Raw genomic sequence first — 20,143 nt, 5'->3', positions numbered from 1 at the left:
TCAGCACTGATAAGAGAGCTAGTTCTGTAGATTTCATTGGCAAAAGAAGCTGTAGTTTGCTAATTGAAAAAACATGTACATATGTGTGTGACACCCCAGCAGTACCTGTTCGTTTGTATGCCACGTGTCTGCAATGCTTTACCTGTCCTCATGCCGTGGAGAGGAGGGACAGCCATGCACCAGCACCGTAATGCAGAGGCAACTCCCCAGAAAACTGCTTTCTCCTTTAGGGGGTAAAGAAAGTGAGAAAAAGAAAAGGAAAAATGAGGCTTTCTCTGAATGACCAAATCACTTTGACAGCCCCTCAGAGAATCTGGAGCAGGTCAGGAGAAAAAGCTTCAAAAAAAAACCAAAACCCCAAACGGACAAAAATGGGCAGTCCCCCAGAGAAACCTGATGCATCTGAAAACAAAATACTGTCCATGTTCTGTTCTTTTAAAAGTCTTTATCATGAAAAAGCAAAGGCAATATTTTGCCCGCTTGATTTGAAAGCAGAGGTTGACACCAAAGTCCCCGAGCGTTTATCTGTGTACGTAAATAGCAATTAATTAGTTCAGATGCTGCTGAACTGTGTCTCATCGGTGGTCTGCTAGGTCATTAACAGCTACCACCTTTCCTAAAGGGCGAGAGCTTTGATGAGCCAGGGCAGCTCCCTGAAGTGTCTGCATACAAAGTGCCTGGTTCCTTGTACGGAAACCCACCCCGTCCCGAGACGTGCACTTCTGCCTGAGAAAGCGGGAGTGGGTGAGGGCAGGGTGAGCGTGATTTTGGTGAGATAAGGTCTGTATTAGGAGGTGAGGGTGCTGGGGAGGACCCAAATGTGAGATGGAGAGGGAATGTGGGAAGGAGGTGGAGAGGTAAATGAAAACTCGAGGGTAGGAGTCTCGGTGGGAGATGAGGGTATATGGTAAGAGGATGCAGACGCACCTTCTCCTGCAGGTGTGTGCAGGCTGGCTGCCCCGTTGGTGGGAATACAACCATGCCTGCTGCGAGCCGATAGCCAGAAATGAATCTCTTCCTCAGCTCTGACAGTCTGTCTCAAACACATGCTGAAATGGGTTTGTAGTAGTATCAGCAGCTTACTGATTTGGCAAGGAACTACCAGAAGATCTTATGGCTATTACTCAATTCAAAAAACAAATCTTTGTCTTCTATAGGATATCTGGCAGATACGACATAGAATGTGCTTAGTTCTGTAAGGAAAGTATGAATTGCGCAACTGATTAACCATGTGTAATTTTTAACTTGACAAACACAATATATTATCTTTGGGAGGAATTTAGGCAGGTGCATAAACCAGCAAATTGCCTGGGTACTAAGGTAGGAGAAAACATTAGCCCCAGAAAAAGTAAACATTACCACTTTAATCAAGTCTATGAAACCAACCATGTGATTACAAATGTTCAAAAGGTGGGAAAGCTTCTTAAAATTCAAATCCCTCAAACCACTAAGCTCAGGTAATTTGGTTTATGCTGTCTAAACCTCTGGACACTCTTTGGAATGCCAGCTGCTCCCTAATTCATAGGCAATAATTTGTACTCCAGATGGAAAATCAGCCTTGCTGCAGGAACCTCTTGAAAGGCTCACTGTTGTCGTGGCAGGCAGCATAAAATTTGGTATTAGCAAATGATCAAAAATAAATCCTCTTTATCACACCTTTCTCTGTCATCAGATTATTCCAGTCTGAGCAAAGAAAAGGTGTCGTGTCAGTGTTGCACAACTGCATAATTTTTTCAGGTTTGCAAATTCCAAACTCTGAGCACATACCCTTGATGTGAGCATGCAGTCTCTGTCACACGAAGGGCGATATCAGCTCTTTGGGGGGAATGGTTCCTCTACGCAGAACAACTTCTGTGTAACGGCGGTCGTTGCTCACCCCTCTGGCTGTCATCGGAGGAGGACCCAGAAGGCCTTAGAGAACTCCAAACGGTCCCAGGAATCTCCGTTCCTTTCTCGAGACTTCCAAATCACACCGAACAGCATCCAGGAGACTAAACTTTGCCAGGGTGCCTCTCCCCTAGAGCCGTAGGCTTCTAGACAGAAAAATGAGGGCAGATAAATCTCATTTCAGGCCTCCGTTAGGACTGAGACACGGTTTGGAGGACAACGGTGCTCTCCTTAGTGGAAATACCTTGCTGGGGAAGTGCCCAGCCTGCACATTACTGAGGGCCAGGAGGAGAGCAAAGAAGGGTGTATATGTGTGTATGCTGCTGCATGGAAACCTGCTCGGAGAATTTGCCTGATGATACATTTTATCTGGCAGAAAAGTATTTGGGTTTGATCAAAGGGTAAACAAATAGCTTTCAACTCCAAGAGCCTGCTGTGCAACTTTCATCTCCTACACAGTCAATAAACCTTGAAATGGCTGAGGAAACAAGATGAACACCCTGTGTCCCAGCATCTGGAAATATTAGTATAAAAAGGACTGGAAGTGAGAAAGAAATTCCCTGATGGACCTGTGTCACCTTTTTTTTTTTTTTTTTTCTTTCCCTCTCAAGGGACTTGAGACATAAATAGCACAAAATAGCATGGGGAAGAGGGGGAGATATTTCACAGAGGTCAGAGATTTAAGTGAGGCAAACGTATCACCAGGTTAATGGTGTTGAAACTCTTCCTGGGGATGGAAGGATGGGAGGAACAGTGTTCTGCAGTCTGGGAGGAATACCAGGCTTCAGCAGCAGCTGGTGGGCGATGGGCACGGACGGGGAAAGGGGCTGTGCATATGTGAGCATAAGGATGCGTGTTGTGTAGCAGGAAAGCTTTTTTTTTTTAACTGGGAAAAGGGTAAACGTCACTGGAAAGACTGCAATTTTTCCTATCTTGTGCACTGTGAAACACCTATGTGAGACTTCTGGGCTCTCAGCATGCAGCTCCTGCAAGGCTGCTGTGTAGGAGCCTCGGGACCGGTCTGCTAAGCGCAGAGGAGCCAAAACATCAACGATGTGAGACCTTCAGCTGTGTGTGAAGCAGATCACGAGCCACCAGTGAGCCTTGCTGACAGTAAATTGGGATATGATAGCTCTGCAATAAATAGCAGCACTGCAAAAAGTAGGGGAGGCAGGTTTCCTATGCAAATCAAATAATGAAGGTAATGAGCACCAAAGCACTTTAAGATGTGGCTTCCCACAGTTAATGGTGCTGGATTTTCTGTCGACAGCTCGAATTGGAGTCACCTGAGGCTTCTGACTATGTAGGGTGTTTTTGTTGTGTTTTTTTTTTTCTTTTACCCAATGTAAAAATATATGCAAAAGACAGAAGATTTAAACATTCATGGAGTTTCTCTGGTAGAGAGGTATAGTTACTGCTGGAAGAGATTTTGTCTTTTAGCAGCTGCAACTCTCTATCAGTTCATGCATATTAACTCCGCTCTTCTCTTCAAACTTTGATATTTGCCATTGCAGCTCAAAAATGATGGAGGAAAACAAAATCAAACCCTGCTACAAAAACTTGAAGAACATTTACTTTGAAGTTGTATTTACACAATTGCATCAAATATGCAAATCCTGTCCACTCACAAATTATTGATCCAGAGAACTTCAGCAATTGATTGAAGGTTTATTTTTTTCATCTGTATATACTCATACATGTGCACAGGCACAAAATACTGTTATTTCCTCTTACCTTTTTTGCTGGTCGTATATATGAAAACAGATGCAATAATCAACCTGTGTAAGTTTTTGTCCAACACCTACTGATGATGGCTTAGGAAAATTTGAAAAAAAAGAAAAAAAAGAAAAACAACAAAGGAAAACAAAGTTATTTTTTAATTACCAGAGAATGAATAGATCATTTTTAGTGCTGTATCATTAGAACCTGAAAAACAACTAAACAGATGAGACACAACAATTGACTACCAGGCTGATGGCGTTGTGTGATGAGCTGTAATCAGGGGGTCACTTCAATACCCGTGTACCGAAGACTGAGAACTCAGCTTTCTTAATTGAAATGCGTAACACGAACAAGCGTAATGCCAAAAGCACTTGTATTAGTGAAAAATAATTCTTTCAGAGATTTTTATTTTAACTTTCCATTCTTTGTAATATCACTAATTTTCCTTCCTTGCCAGTTTTGTCCTTTTGTAATACGATCAACATCAGGACATTTTTTTTCCTTCTGTTTCAAATTATGCTTACAAATGAATAGGCTCGTTAGCTGAAGCTAACAAACTTTTCTTTTTTTTTTTTTTTTTTTTTTTTTTTGAGTTGTTTGATCTCTGAACACCCCATTCCTCTTCACATGTGGAATGGGAGAAATGTTGAAGGCAGTGCTTTATTGTTCACTGGTGGTATGGCCTAATTCTCATCCCCTTAGGGTTTGTCTATATTAGGAAAGGAACCTAATTTTAGGACAAAATTGGCCAGCCTCAGCCATAAACCTTCAAGGGGAGGGATCTGAGAAGCACATATGGGGTTTGCTGTCTTCAACAGCTGGGAAAGCTGAGCCCAGGTATCACTCAGGAGGACATCTGGTCCCAGTGAAGTTCTCCTGAAAGAAAACTCCAATGACTTTGATGTTTTGACCTGTGCCGGAGCTGCAGCTCCCACAGGGAGCACCACCCGCCCGTGGGAGATGGTGCAGGTTTCTGCAGCATCGCTCTGCCCAGGCTCACGAGCTGCAAAACCTGCAGAGCTGGAGCTCCCCATCACCTGTACAGGCTGGCCACCCGGCTCCTCGCGGGTCCGTTCACTTCCTTCCGATGCTCTGAAGTCACCATAGTAAGTGTAAATGGCAATTATCTGCTTCGTGCTGCACAGAGAAAGCGGTGATAACGCTGAATTCCTGGACATAGGCTTAGTTCATGAAGTGTGTGCCTATGACCTTCCAGTACGGTGCAGTGATTACAGCTCCCAGTGAATCCTAATCAAAACTTCAACAGATGCAAATAAATTGTCAGACTAAGGCCACGTGGCCTATAATTGTCACCTCTTCCCTGCCCTGGCAAAATAAAAGGAGAGAGAAATAAAATAGTTAAAGACATTACAGAGAGCACAACAGCATAAAATATTGCCTTTTATGTGTCTGAACAGTAGTGGTTACTTACAGTGAGAATGGCCAGACTGAAGATAAAAGTCTGGGGGAACTTTGCTATCACCATTTTTAGAAGGTCCGATCTCAGGAATTAATTTACTTCATTCTCTTTGTGGTTTAATAACTACTCACACTAACCGAAGTATCTACCTGTGGCTCCAGGAAACATCAGAGTAACTTGTCTTATAGTATTCTGTATGTGCCCTGAAAAGACAAGACAGCAAAGTAAAGAGCAGTCAGGCAATCCTCCATTGTCTAGGGTATGCTCTGTTATTAGTGATTTGCGATATTTTCAGAGCTGGTTAATGTTTGATTACTGAAGTCATATGTAGACACCTTAGAGAGTGGCTTGGCTTTGCTGCTTCAGCTTCCATGACTATCCAAGTGCACAGGGTTTCCATATGAAGTGGTGTTTCCTTAAGTCTGAAACCAGACCTTTCATGTAAGTACCTGAATACAGATTTACATCAACTTGAAAATTCTGACCTGTGCTTTCTACATATCTAGCTCTTTATTTATGACTAGGTTTAGTTATAATCCAGTTTTCGATTACTTTGTCAGCCATAAACTGTCTACCTTTATTGAATTTCAACTCAATATAATTTATTTTTCATGTCATATTCCAGGCTGCTAATTATTTATTTGTGTGCTTTATCTTCCTTTGCTCCCGTGAAACGGTCTCAGTGATGGCACTCGCAGCTTGGCTGGCACTAACTATACATTGCCATTCATAAATGGACCATGGCTGTGAGAAGAGGGTAGCATCAGGAGAAAGCAAGCTGCGCTAGATACACACAAAGACATTTTTAAAACACTTCTTATTTCAGGGTCACTCTGATAGTCTGTTGTATACACACTTTGGGTATTTTTATAATATGCTATTAAGTATTAAATAAACTTCAAAAAAAGCTGTTGCTAGCTGTGAGCAGCAGTCCTTTGCATGGACCAGTAAGCTGACACCCACAGCAACATATGTCAGGAGCACATATGGTCTCCTACTGCACCAGATTTTATTCACTCACAGGCACTTGCAAGGGGGCATGTTGGTAAAACCTCCCCTCCCGGTGCCGCCCTCCTCTCACAAATCTGGTAGTTTTGTTTGTCACTTTTTATTGTAAGTCTATCTCGAGATATGTGAACAACTGTAATGGTCCTGCTACGTAAAGCAGAAAGGTTCTCTGAAACAACAACAAAAAATTTTATTGCCCAGCATTGGTTCACAAAAGGCTGGCTGCATGGCAATTTAAGTTAAAGCTATCTTTTGAGCTAAAAACCCCCAAACATTCAAATGTGAATACAAATTCCGTTGTTCTTTTAACCAGTAAGTTTTTTTTTTTAATGAAACTGTATTTAGACTCCAAGAAAGTTAAAACTAAATTACAATTCTTGAATAAAAACATTTATAAAGCAAAAGCTGACCAACCTTCAGTGATAAACTTCTTCCCTAATGTCTTTATCACATTCCTACAATATTACTTACAGGTGCCTAGGAATATAAACCACTCTTTTGCAAAGCTATATTACAGCCATCAGTCTGTTTTTTGTGCTTAAAATAGAGTTGTTTCCATATGTTCTGCTGTAGCACCTTAGGATGTCTCTGCCCTGGCTATATCTAAGTCTTTATAGATTATGTAAGTGTCATCTATATTGGAACCAGAATTAATAATGTGATGGGGATGCAAAACTGGATGTGCACATGAACAACTGACATTGCAGTTGTGGTGTAGTGCCGGACTGGGGAAAAGCAGCAGCTACGAGTTCTGTTTCTTTTTGCCCACACAAAAATGGTATGACCTCAACTTCTGCAGAAGCTGGCATTTTTGGTTCCTCTGGTAGTGCAGGTGCATGAATTGGCACTTTCTTCTAAGCCACATCTGAAGAAAAATCTTGGCTCATAACGAATATGCCAAATTATTAAATTTGATAATAGGCTTAAAACATGCATAACGACTAACTCCCACCTAGGCATATGTAAAAGGCCATCACGTTCTAGCACCAGCCTTGATTTTGCCACGACAGGCACTACAGAACAAACGAGGTGGCCCCATTCCCATGCAAAGAAAATTCTGCCTGTAGGCTCTGGAGCTGAGGGTGCTCACTCTTGTGCACGGGAGAGGCTCGTGCGAGTGTGTGTGTGCACACACAGCGTGGGCAACACGCCGTGTGCTGATGTGGGGTGGAGCTGGGTGAAGCGTGACGATGATGCTGAATGAAGAATGGATGACCTTCCTCCTTACCGTTCCTGTGCTATGTGCTGCTGCGTGACTTCCCACTTTGGAAGGCTCTACGTCCTTTCACAGACGGGTGAAAAACATGAGGTTAACAATACCAAACGACTGAAAGATCGATTAGGCAGAAATACTTCAATGACTACGTATTTCAGATGAAGGGAAAGAGAGAGAGTTTGATAAAACTTGCTTACGGAGGAGACGAGCCGAAGCTTGTTAGATAAACTCCACGCAGACAAAGCAGCAGGGCTTGCCTGTGTTAACTGAAAGGCAGCGTAAGAAAAGCTATTGTTGACTTGTTGCAGCTTGCAAGGACTGCGCAGAATTACAATTGGCTGTAATTGGATTTGCCAGGGGGACTGCAAGAATAGGCATAAGCCTGGTAGCTGTGGACATGAAGGAAAGTATCGGGCTACAGCATTGGCCATTTGCTAAATTTCCTCTGTTGTCCAGCCATGATGAGTAAATACAGAGATCGAGACCAAGGATGATTCACTTCAGCTTTGTGAAGAATGGCTGAAAATTTAACAAATTATCTGTCTTTAATGTCCACTACATGCAGACGACATCTTCATCTACTGATACCTAGATGGTCTACTGCTCTACTGCAGTTTCTGGAGCTCATAACTAATTCTTAGAAAGAAGTTTGTCACAGAGAAGGGACCAGAGGCAAGACTTACGTAATCTGTCTGTCATTTACATAACATGAAAAGCATCTGAATTAACAAATTAGTATATTTAAAACTTTATGAAAACACTTCTTCAGTTTGAAAAAAACCCCCCAATTATATAATAAATGCATCCATTTCCTTCCAACAAATGAGGTTTGAAAGGAGTTTTACCATTGTTAAAGAACATTTCTTTTGAAGACATCTGCAACTCATACTTTGTGGCCGCTTTAAGTGTACATTTCTCATTCACTACATGCAGCCATGTTTTATGTTAGGTAATACTTTTTTTTTTCTTTTTAGAAAACATTTCTCTTAATTTGAAGAACATGTATATTGCTTTGTTCTTAACCATGGAACATTTCTCAGACCATTCCAGACCGCTTAATTTCCTGTCAAGTTTACCTGGTGGGCTTAATTTCTTGGAATATTTACTAGGTCAAAAGAACGGCACGATTAGTTCTCAGCTACTTTAGTTGCCAAACTAGCTTGTGGAGCTGTGTGCACCTTACCAGGTGACTGGGACAGTCTTTTGCCTTTAGGTCTGCTGAATTTAATTATCACTGGACTTTTTCTGTAGACAGCTAATACAAAGCAGGAGGGATTTCATACCCCCTCCAAGCCAGAAGATGTTTTTCAGTGTCTGTTGATTGTAGCTCTTTGCATTACCTGCTTACCAATGATATTAAAGTTTCTTTGAGAATGACAGGAATGTTTTCTCCCAGCCCTAATGTTTTTATTCTGTTTTGGATTGCTATGCCAACACCATCTTGTATGAAAGCATTCTCATCAACAGCCTTATTCCCAATAATATGCAATATTGTCTGGTATTGTCAAAATACGTTAACTTATGACTTGGCTTACTGCTTTGAAAACGTGGTGTATGATACCATCTGAAAGATTAATATTAACTTTTAAACTTAACTGCAGAATTTAGACATGGAAACCCTATTGGACAATCTCAGTCCTCTGCCAGCATGAAGTATTCCTTTAAGTTCTTCATTTCACTGTTTTTGTGGATTTCCCCCCTCGCCAGAATATAGCTTTGGACTGACGGGGGGAATGATAAGAAACGTACTGCCCAGCTAGATTGCAGGAAATTCTAATACTCCCTTTGATGGTAGTACAGTTCCATGGAACAGAAAGGCATTCAATATTATTTGTCACCTTTCCTAGGTTTTCCTGTGGGGCCATGGGGGTTTGCATACCATCAGAGTTTCACGACGATCCTGCTAGTGAAGGATGCTTGTGAGAAGCACCAATTTGATCAATCTACCAGCTGGGACTTGGGGCCAGCAGTCGCAAATAATGGAGTGGGGGCTGTAAACAGTTTGAGTCACCAGCTGGATCCTGGAAAACTTTCTGCTACCCAGGACAGATCTGTAATACAGGAATATATGTGTAATGGTTGGCCCTGCCTGTGTCTGAAGATGCTTGGGTTTCTTCTAAGTTCATGACCGTTCAGGAGCTTTGACCTCTTCCTCTCCCTCTAGATGCTATGCAAAATATAGTCTGTAACACAATTTTTAGTGCAGAAATGCATATTGGGATTAGTGACATTTCAAAAAGCGAGGAGTTCATGGGTTCTTTGCTAGTGAATGGGAAATGCAGTCAAGCTAAGTAAAGGCTCTCTTCACTTGGGCCAAGATATTCCTTTGACTGGACAAAGGAACTGTGGAAGTTTATGGCATTTCTGTTTATATTGCAGGTGCGGGGGCTACCTCTGGCATTTCAGCCATTTTCCCAAGTACCTCTGGCACAAGCACTTTCTCGCCTTACCAGCATGCTCACAAAGGTAAGAATGCATTCACAGATTTAATTTAGCAGCGTTTGTTTTGAAAATGTCATCAACAAAGTGCAACCGAACTGAAAATATCTATTGTGAATTTCATTGCCACTATTCCCAGATATCTAAAACTGCTATTAAAAATAATTCAGAATGAATTTTTATTTCTTGGTTAATCGACACCGCTGTTTTAGTCAGATGGACTTAAAATGGATTTGAACTCTAGTCAGTAATGCTAGCAATAATTGTAGCTCATTATTTGTAGCCATACAGGAATGGCACTATGCCTCAGCAAAGCTTAGCTTAGACTGGTGAAAATAATTTAAAGCACAAATATGGCCAGTTTCTAATTGAGCTAACATAAACAGTTCTCCAGCATGATTACTAGGTTTTAAAAATAAGTGAGCCTGAGAAGACAGACACAACAGGAAAGATGCAGTTAATGAGATACTGACAATGCTGATCTTCCTGGTAGTGTCTGGAAACATGATTGTGAGGATCACATCTTCAGAAAAATTAAAGTTTTCATGCATTTTAGCATATCTGTCATTTTCTGCATCCTTTTGTGGCTTTTCAGTTCTAGTCTTTTCCATCCAAATTCTGCTTCTGAATACCTTTTCACATACTTTATTTTAAATTCACCTTCTAGCCATGCTGTGTTTTAAGTCTCTGTTGGAAAAACCTCAATTCTTCTACATATGCATTGTGTTCTTCTTTTTACTGCAAAGCTTTGGAGGCAGCCATAGTTGTCAACAGTCATTTTAGCTCTCATCCTGTTTGTTTGGCTTTTTTTTTTTCTTCTCAATGCTGTTTCCCAGAATACAGTGTTAGGAAAGCTGCTACTCTTGCTTACATATAGCTTCCTATAATATTAGCAGATAATATAACTTCCTACATCTTTGTAACTGATCGATCATGCCATTAAATATTTTTAATGAATACTGTTAACTGGTTAGTGCAGCATAAATGTCACTATTTTGAAAAACTGTTAATTAGTTTGCCTTTGAGATGTAACACTAAGTTTTTCAACGCTTAACAAGTAACCAAGACTCAGATCAACTAAATGAGTATGCAAAATGTAAGGTAGAGCAGACCGCAAACAGTTAACTATTCTCTGATCCTAAGAGTTGCTCCTTTATGAAAATATTTTTTAATTTATTCCAGCAGATCTTTCAGGACAAGGACATCTGGCTACAGCTCTTATAATAGCAATGTCTACCATCTTCATAATGGCTATTGCCATTGTCCTCATCATCATGTTTTACATTGTGAAAACAAAACCTTCTGCTCAAGGTAATTGTTCAGCACATGAAATTTTAGCTGCAGATGCTATTTTTAGATAGCTTCTGAGAATAATTAGTGTTATATTTTTATATTCTAGCCTGTTGCAAGAGCCACTCGGTAAAAAATGTTGAAGCTCAGGCTAACACGCAAGAAGAGAAGAAAGAAGTGCAAGGTATAAGTTGCTTTAATTTTGCTTTTTCTGTCCAAGACAACATTGGGCTTAAATACTCTTAATGCATTTCTATTAATTACAGTTTCTCCTTGGAATTGTATAAAATCCACCTCAGTTTAGTAAAGAATTGCATATAATAGTTTTTGTGTTTCCAGAATGTCACTTAATCCTCTGATAGCAATTAAAAAGGTAGCAGAGAGATTTATGTTTGCAGTAAGGTTGCCAGCAGAACCAGCTCCTGAGACAAAACACTGGTTTGGAAACTCATTGCCAATTTAAATTTCTCTAATTGTTGATCTACAGATAATGTTGTGATATTCTCTGAGAAAGAAGAGTTTGAAAAACTTACAGCAACTCCCGCTAAGGCTGTTAAAAGGTGGGTAAAAGATAAACACACTTCCAGTTTGACTGAAGTGGCGGAGGGACATAGTCATCATTCATCCTGGTGCGGAGGAGTACAGGAAGAACAAATTAGATGGGTATGCTGGTAGTTTGCTGCAGGAAGGAAAAGACTGGACGCCTCAGTAGGCTTTTCCCCCTCCCGTTTCTAAGAGAGGATGGCAAACGTTACCAAAGAGAAACCTGGGTCCTCCCCACTCCCTCCGTGACCAGTTCATCAGCTCTTGGGGCTCCATCTCCTCTTTTGAGAGGTCCATTTTGGGGACCTGAGTGCTGCTCTTGCATACATGTCCTTAGTAAAGTTCCCCTTCACTTTTAGGCAGGAGTAAAAACAGTTGCTCCAGGCCTTTAGGAAACTCCTTGTCCGTATCATCATCTGGGTGGCACGGTGTGATAGTTTTCCTCACCTTGTGTCTGCCTGGCAGCCAAACCTGGCTGGGTCACACAATTAAGGTGGGCTAAACACTGTCCTCAGTTGGAAAATCCCTGTATAAAAGGAATCTTGCAAGCTGTAGGTGACTGTGTAACTTGGTGGGCATTGTACATATCCCCTGGGCAGGTTCCTATTCACAGGATTTCGGAGGAAAGCCATTTAAAAAATGAAAGACACTTTTATTCCGTTGCTCTAGGATAGCAAAAAGATGATTGGAGTCAACCCATGAGAGGCTTCACTAAGATAACTGTATCCTTCATTTTACAGTGAAAATGATGCATCTTCTGAGAATGAACGACTTTTAAGCCGTAGTATGGATAGTGATGAAGAAGCTGCAGTTGACAAGCAAGGGACTCCAGAGAGATGCTTGTTATCTTTAGTGCATTTGGCCAGAGATAAATCTTCTACAAGCAATAAATCAACTGGGGTAAGGCTATTTTGAGATTTAAAAATTGAGAGCATTTTTCTGTGTGGGTTTTTTTTTTAAGAAAACAATATACAAACTATCACCTCCCAAAATGCATTATAGTGCACACCAGACTAATTTACAAGAGCTTTTCCAGCCAAATTCGTTATACAATCTCCTTTGCATAGTGACATATATGTACATATATACTGTTCAGGGCTGAAAAAACAAATTTTCTACAAGAGTAATAACTTTGCTTTTTTGAGTATTATATTTTATAGTCTAAAGAAAGAAAAAACAAGTAACAGCAAACCCCCAATATAGCTAATGCTAATATAACTAACCCCAATGCTACATTTACCATAGAAAATCGAAGACAGAAGAATAATGTAGCAGCATAGCTGGATTCATACAACAGCATAGCATCTGAGTACTTGACCCAGTAGCATCAGTATTTCCACGGCACAGACTTTTCAATAATATCCGGTGTTGTGCTTGGTTTTGGTGTATAATTCTGAAAAACACACACGTGCTTTGAAGGCCACTCCTGTGCTCTGAAGGATACTGTAAATCCACTCTTTGTTTTGCTGGGAAAGGCCTTCGCTTCTTCCTGCTGAGCGTTTACTGCTCAGGGCGTTTTATCTCACTTGGAGTATTTTAAGACCACACCTCACCCACACAACTTTTTAATTTATATTAACGTGAAACTATCCTTAAAAAGAAGGTGTCTTCTCAGATATTTTTTATGTTTTTAGTACTTCAAAAATAATTTTTAAATGGCAATAGCTGGGACAAAATTGCATCATTAATATCAAACATCAGATATCTTTTAAGAATAAAAAGGTTTGAAAATGCACCTTTTTATGTTTGCATGTTTTAAATTGTTGGGATGGTTCAGCTCAAACTTTCTAAAATAGCTCATTTTGCAGTTGAGACCAGACACACAAAGTCTCAACACAAAAGAAATGTTTTTGTCATTGTAGATGACCATCTGAAAATAATTTACTACTCCAATGGTCACATTTTAAAATTCAGTTTTCTGAGGTCTCTCTAAATATCCAACTTTATCATACTTCTGTATGCACTGGCTTGAAATTGGATAATACAAGTTGGGTAGGCATGGAATCAGAACATTTAATAAGAAGTGGCTTACCTTCTAAAACACATATATAATAGATACAGTCTCCAGTGTGATTTAGATAGATACCTCGTAAGCAGACCTGAAGCATGAACTATCCCTTCCAGACCTTCTGGTCTAACACACTTCTCATGGACTAAAGCCTGCTGACAAGGATGAAGACAAACTTTTCAATCAAAGTGCAGATTGCACTAAGATCCTCTACTCCACACCTAAGATTTCACAATTAAGCCAGTTGCCAGAAGTTAGAAAAGCAATAATTTGCTTCAGGCTGGAGATTAAGTAACATTTCTAGTACAGGAAAGAGTATTAAGTAGCTATTGGCCAAGGGTAAAGAAAGTTAGAGGCTTGCTCTTAACCAGGTCTGCTCCTTCCTAGTTAAAACAAAAACCGTTATGCAATGAGCTACCACACAGAGGATCACCAGGCTCAACTCTACCTGTTCGCTTTCAGCATAAGCTTTACAAATTCCCCATCTTCTGGCTCTGGTAAAAAGAACATCCTGCATAATTCTTCATGGGCATGGAAGTATTTAACCTCCTCCTTGACTTAGAAATGAGAGGAGAATGAAAATAAGCATCCAATAGTTTGGTTAGGAGGAGTTTTAATAAATCCCATTCAAAGAAAATTTCACGTTTACAAGGTTCTAAAACAGCTAATCCAAGCTTACAATAGCAACACAACTGATTAAGCGCATGTAAATTATACCAAGAATATGTGAACAACAATCAGTGCCTGCATTGCATTGCCCTGCGATACAACACACTTGCCCAGCGTCTGCGCCTGCAAGACAGGCTTCAGGTGGAGAAGCCACTTTGTGGTCTCCAGCTGCAAGTCTATTAATCCAAGTCATTGATGTGCCTTGCCCTTTAGAGCCCAAATAAAATGAGGAAAATCTTTCCACAAAAAAATATACTGAAAGCAGAGCTTTTTTTCTAGCCTGATTTGCAGTGAAAAGTGGCAAATTTGTGCAGCTAATGCTAGAGTCCTATCAAAAAGACAGCTTTTCAGAAAGCTCAGACCTAATGAGAGCTGGCAGAGCGATGACAATTCCAGTCCCTGAGAACTCATGACATTTTGACATTTGTTTTCACTCCCTGTTGAATCCAAAGCCAAATCTTGACAATATTTTTGCTAAATGAAGCTATATCAAAATGTCCATTTTCACCTTGCAAAATGTCAGGTTTTCAGTTCGAGTTTCTTTCTTGTCAAAAATGACTGGAGCACCCTGGACCTCAGATTTTCCCTGTCCAAAGCTACATTGATTTTTTTTCTGTAAAATGTTTCAGATTCAACCAGGCAATATATCCTGGAAAAAAATACAGTTAATTAGTAATGTACTAAGCAGTTCTACGTCAAACGACAGAAAGGAAGATCCCCTCCTCTACAGTCCTCTTAGATTACTGGAAGAAGGCAATTTCAGTCTGAATTTAATTCCCTGTGGCCAGTCCTGTCCTGGTTTACCTCGACATCCCTGCATTAATTGTCTGCATGTGTGGTATTGGATTTGTCCTCATTGTCAGGAGTTTGCTTCGGTCTGAAAGAGAAATAAAATATACAAACACTTGGAGCAGAAAAGTAATTGATCTAAAAGAAGACTAGAAGATGGAAGGAAAGATCTCTAGCAGTGGAAAGTGAAATCAGAAATAGGTTTATGCTTCACGGAATAATTGCTGTGTCCTTTTCTTTGAGTCTTCAAAAGGGACCCTTGAGGACATTATGAAATAACCCCTAGCGCCATGGAATGAGTATCTCCCACAGGTTTTCAACTGCTGTCTGCTGATTATTTACTCCCGTGACTGAAAAATTAATGAAATAAAACTCTTCTCATTTAGATTCAAAGTCGAAGGAAAAAGATACTTGACGTGTATGCCAACGTATGCGACGTTGCAGAAGGTGAGTGTACAAAACTTGCGCCTATACTAACAGCACGAAATTAGATCGCAAGCGTTTGCTATAAAATAAGAAAGGCCTCTGCCTTCCTATGGAAAGTAGAAAGTCCCAATCCAGAAAAGACAGTCTGTAGGCAGATTTGTACTCACTTGCCAGGAAGGCCCGCGGTGCCCTGACCCCAGAGCCGCCCAGGTTGGGCTTGGGCTGGAGCGTGCCACGGCTTCTCTCCAGGCGTGTGCGTGGGCTTCCTCCCTACGGAGAACAAGAAGGGTAGGGTCAGGTTTTATCGGGACGGACACACAGACCGAGTTGCGGAGGAGCACTCTCACATTCCCCATCTAGAGGAAACCCGTTTGATTTATTTGTTTAGTCCCTTGGATAACAGAGAGAACGTAGTTCCAAATAGGAAAGTGTGATTTGGGGAGGGTCGGGATTGAGGGTAAGACACAAGTCTTGACCTACTCTGCTTCTCTAAATGCTGTCCCACCTCCCACAACAAAAAGTGGAGTTTCCAAGTTTTAAGTGTTTTAACCCTCTTCAGCACTTGACTACCTGGACTGTTTTGGCAGAAGAGACATGAATTAATTTCCCTGCAGAACAGGAGACGTGACTGCGTTTACTTCCCCCCACACAGACACTTTGTGTACACATGTGCGTATGAGTTTCCTGTGGTTCAGGGAGCTCTATCTCCCACCAAATTACTGCTGTTGAGTATGAAGCAGGGAAACTGTAGAAGCAAAAGACTGGTTTTGGAAAAATTCTGTAGCTGATTCTCTCCTCTATTCTGTGACCATGAATACATAGAAAAAATATCCAGGAAAAAATAGCTTTTTCCCCACAGGATGAATGTTAAACCCTCTCTAGAGATTCAGTGATAGTAATGACAACCGAGCACTTGCAGGGACTTTTATGCTTGCAAGCATCTGGCATCATTGCTTCACCTCACTCCTCACATTCCTACAAGGGCAACTTTCAATTACAGAGATGTTACAGCAGCTGCTGGTGACAGACTCAGGGAAGGGTCAAAGCTGTCTCTCGAGCTCAAACACTGCGCCTGACGTGCAGCGGTGTATTAATGGAGCTGCTCACTAGGGACATGGTTGCAATAAACTTTTTCTAACAGCTAGTAAATTGCTGAAGGAAGGGGCAGTGCCATGGGAATTCATACAACCCATCTAGTACTTCTTTCCCAGACAAATTTTTACCCTAATTATTGTACCCTACTGTCACTAGGAAGAATTAATTTGGTAATACACAGTAATAACTTTGGAGGTAGAGATACCTATCATGGACTATCACTTAAAGATTTTAGCTGTACTTATTGCTAACGGTATATACTGTAGTACTTGAATAAATGTCTTGAATAGTCAAGGCTTGTGGAGAGAGCCCTCTGACAAATAAACACCTCACTTTGCAGGTCTGAGCCCTACAGAGCTGCCATTTGATTGCCTGGAGAAGACCAGCCGAATGCTCAGCTCGACCTACAACACAGAAAAAGCCATAGTGAAAACGTGGCGTCACCTTGCCGAGAGCTTTGGACTGAAGAGGGATGAGATAGGTGGTATGACGGATGGCATGCAGCTCTTCGATCGCATCAGCACAGCGGGATACAGCATCCCAGAACTGCTAACCAAACTGGTGCAAATCGAGCGGTTGGATGCTGTCGAATCCTTGTGTGCGGATATTCTGGAGTGGGCACAAGCAATGCCTGCTCCTGAACCAGCAGGGACATCCTGACATGCCTGCCGGGGAGCCGCGCTTCCACGTCACCCGCAAGAACCATGATTCCAGCAAGCACCACATCAAAGACTTTGGACAAAAGACAGTTGATGTTTCTTCTACATAATCGCTCCCGATAACCAATGGGAAGATCTTCTCTTTGACTTCTAAATAAAGTGAAGTTACACATCTACCAAAACAAGCGCAGAAATCTGCCACGAAGCTTGGTATGAAACATGTCATTAAACAAAATGATCATGTTAAACAGTTACTGATAATAAGTGGACACACAAACATTCATTTTGCAGTCTGTGTATAAGTGCAGATAACCCTGCTGATACCCTTCCTGCCTGGCCTTCAAGAAAGCCATTGAATTGCTCTCTGAAAATATTCCTGTCTTTTAGGGCTTCATTCAATGGTTTAATAGTTACAGTCAAAAGCAGTACCACACCTACAATATCAATAAATACACATTAGGCACGTACATTTCTATCGGCTCTAACACATTTAATATGTAACCAGTTTCATTTTCTATACTTACTTACTATGGGTTTGTTGAATCTAGAAGTATGTGCATAGGTGTATATACACAGTCCTCAGATAACTAACTATACTACATGAAAAAAGAGTCAACGTAATTTGCAGATCGAAGTGCTTCAAAACGCTGTACATAATGCACATAAATGCACTCTTGGTCCATACTGACATTTCAGAAATTGTAAATTCAAACTGCTGACGTGCTGAGGACAAGCTGGTTAGCAAGTGGGCAGTAAAAGCTGGCAGTCACTCCTTGTAAGTTGAGAGCAACAAGTTCTTCTCTTCTTTGCCATTACAAAAAAAGAAGCAACGAAAACAGCTTGTCCATTACCATGAAAAAAGCATTTTTTCCAGTAGTGACATCTATATACCAAATTATATTCCAAGCAGAGGAATTTTGGACAACAGTGGTGCACATTTGACACTAAGAACAAAAGGAGTAGATTTCTTTAGAGACCCTTGACATGCAGAGGAAAAAGTGTTCTTTAAATGCTATACTCTTGTAAACGTAGACCATGGGCAGAGAATCCACAGGTGAAAACCAGCTCCTCTGGAAGGTGAAGCATTATTGTGAGTTTGTGTACAACAAAAATGGACCTTATTTTTTTCCTTTTAACTAATCTCTGAATTTCATGGTTAAAAGTTCTCTAAAACTTGTTCAGACCACAAATCAGTAGCTGTTACCAAACCTATTTGCTTAATTTATAGCTAAAATGAGTGATGACGGATTTCAACAAGTGCAACCACTAAATTAAGAGACGTGTCAGTTACAAAGCAATACTTTTTAAATTCCAAAATGCATGACTGAACAAAATGCTATAAAAATATTAACTATTACCCTGAAGTTAACAACCAGTATTCCATCACTTAGTAACTAGATCTTACCTATGATAGTATCATAATTGCGTGGAACATTTAGTATCACCCTTTAACATCTATATTTAGTATCTTTTCAGCACTTCATTTGTAGAGCAGAGGAAGTACATACTGCAACATAAAACCTATCCCTCTCATTAGTCGTCTTCCACCATTTCTTTCGTATCATAACACACTCTTCATTAATTTGCATATGCCAAATTTGATGAGAATTTTGACTTTTCTTTTAACAAAGCAGCAAGCTGCATTTATTTGAACATTTAACTAGCTAACATGTTTAATTTAGGGGTGAAATTCTTGCTTTCTTGAAATCAATGACAAATTCATACAGATTTCAGCAGGCTTCAATAAGATTTCTAGATCTGCTGACAATTCAGCAATCTTCAACAAAATTTTCAAGGCCCTGAATTTGCAGTTTAGTACCATTGCTACTAGAATAAGAAAGGGAAAGAAAAAAAAGAGAACGTGAAGATTCTATTTTTCTTGTGCCAGTGTGTAACTACAGTGTTATTCAGTGGACTGCCTCCTGTATTTCATGTGTCATTTAATAGTACACATCATTTCTTTGTTTAAAAGAAGATACAGGAATCCTCTTTTTTATGTTTATTGGGCCATGAAAAGTTAGGGTCTTGAAATCGATGGTGCCAATGTGAACACAGACTATTTAACATTATTTTATTTAGTATACAGTATTTTTATTGTTACACAAAAGATGTACAGGAATGAAAAAATTTCCTGTAGATCTTGCCAAATCTTACTTTCTAATAATTTTGTTTAATGCTGTATATATAACTTATTATATTGTAAAGTATGAACATAAAATATGCTAATAAAAGAAAGAGGTCAAACACAGTTGTATTAGCCATTTCTTTGATTAAATCATATATTGCCTTATAAATCTGTAATTAAATGAGTTAGCCATGGGCTAGCAGGCACATTCCTGTGGTATGGGAGTGTCTAAGTAATATACATGAAGGAATCTTTGCATTGCCGTAGGATACTGCTTCTCTGCATCACACTTTGGAAACTTTCGAAGCAGAAACCATTCTTCCTTTGTCAGTATAGTTTCTGTTCAATATTTCATCTTGTAGGTACTATGAAAATGCCAAACTCCTAGCAACTCCTTGGAGAAACTGTAAGTTATTATATATGTACTGAGAGCTGGTACAGACTGTGAGACTGGTGAGTAATCTCACAGTAGCAAGACTCTCTCATTAATGTGTTTTCATTTTGCATTCCTAAATTAGCAGTACTACACCACATTATCAGAGATCTTAACTGGAAGCTTTCACTGCATGACAGGATAATTATGTTCATCCAGTCTTAGGCTGCACTGCTGAGACTGCCAGCAGAACCGCTAGCTTCTACAAAAAACAGCACCAACTTGCATTTCCCTCAGACGCTGGTGACTAAGCTAAGACTTTCAGAGTATTATTTCACACAGATCAAACATTTTCTAAATGGAAAAACACACCGTCCTACTTTAAAAACAGGTTGGGATTTTGTTTATTCAGATTAATTTGTTGGTTTCAGCATGATGAATACATTCTTTTTCCACCAACGATTAAAGGAGATA

At 40.2% G+C, this 20,143-nt stretch overlaps 1 protein-coding gene and 1 long non-coding RNA gene across 4 annotated transcripts in view; one reads left to right on the top strand and one right to left on the bottom strand.

The window, feature by feature from the left end:
• The window catches only part of EDAR (ectodysplasin A receptor), a 73,167-nt gene extending 53,510 nt beyond the window's left edge, over positions 1-19,657 (top strand). For 2 of the 3 annotated variants that reach the window (XM_052774043.1, XM_052774040.1), the window contains exons 6-12: positions 9,633-9,719; positions 10,875-11,003; positions 11,092-11,166; positions 11,470-11,542; positions 12,266-12,425; positions 15,378-15,438; positions 16,853-19,657. In XM_052774043.1, the coding sequence (XP_052630003.1) occupies positions 9,633-9,719; positions 10,875-11,003; positions 11,092-11,166; positions 11,470-11,542; positions 12,266-12,425; positions 15,378-15,438; positions 16,853-17,172 (905 nt within the window). In that variant the 3' untranslated portion in view covers positions 17,173-19,657. The remainder of the gene's footprint in view (positions 1-9,632; positions 9,720-10,874; positions 11,004-11,091; positions 11,167-11,469; positions 11,543-12,265; positions 12,426-15,377; positions 15,439-16,852) is intronic. The other variant, XM_052774041.1, reaches the window with a different exon arrangement.
• Positions 12,688-14,063, bottom strand: LOC128135265 (uncharacterized). Its single transcript, XR_008233035.1, has 3 exons — positions 13,982-14,063; positions 13,612-13,685; positions 12,688-12,918 (listed from the first exon to the last, which is right to left on the bottom strand). It is a non-coding gene; the product is annotated as an uncharacterized LOC128135265 (long non-coding RNA).
• Positions 19,658-20,143: the final 486 nt, after the last annotated feature.

This window comes from Harpia harpyja, chromosome 22 (assembly GCF_026419915.1).
Source record: "Harpia harpyja isolate bHarHar1 chromosome 22, bHarHar1 primary haplotype, whole genome shotgun sequence".
Taxonomy (NCBI): Eukaryota; Metazoa; Chordata; class Aves; order Accipitriformes; family Accipitridae; genus Harpia; species Harpia harpyja.
Note: the sequence above shows the minus strand (reverse complement) of the source record. Positions and strands in the feature narration are given on the sequence as shown.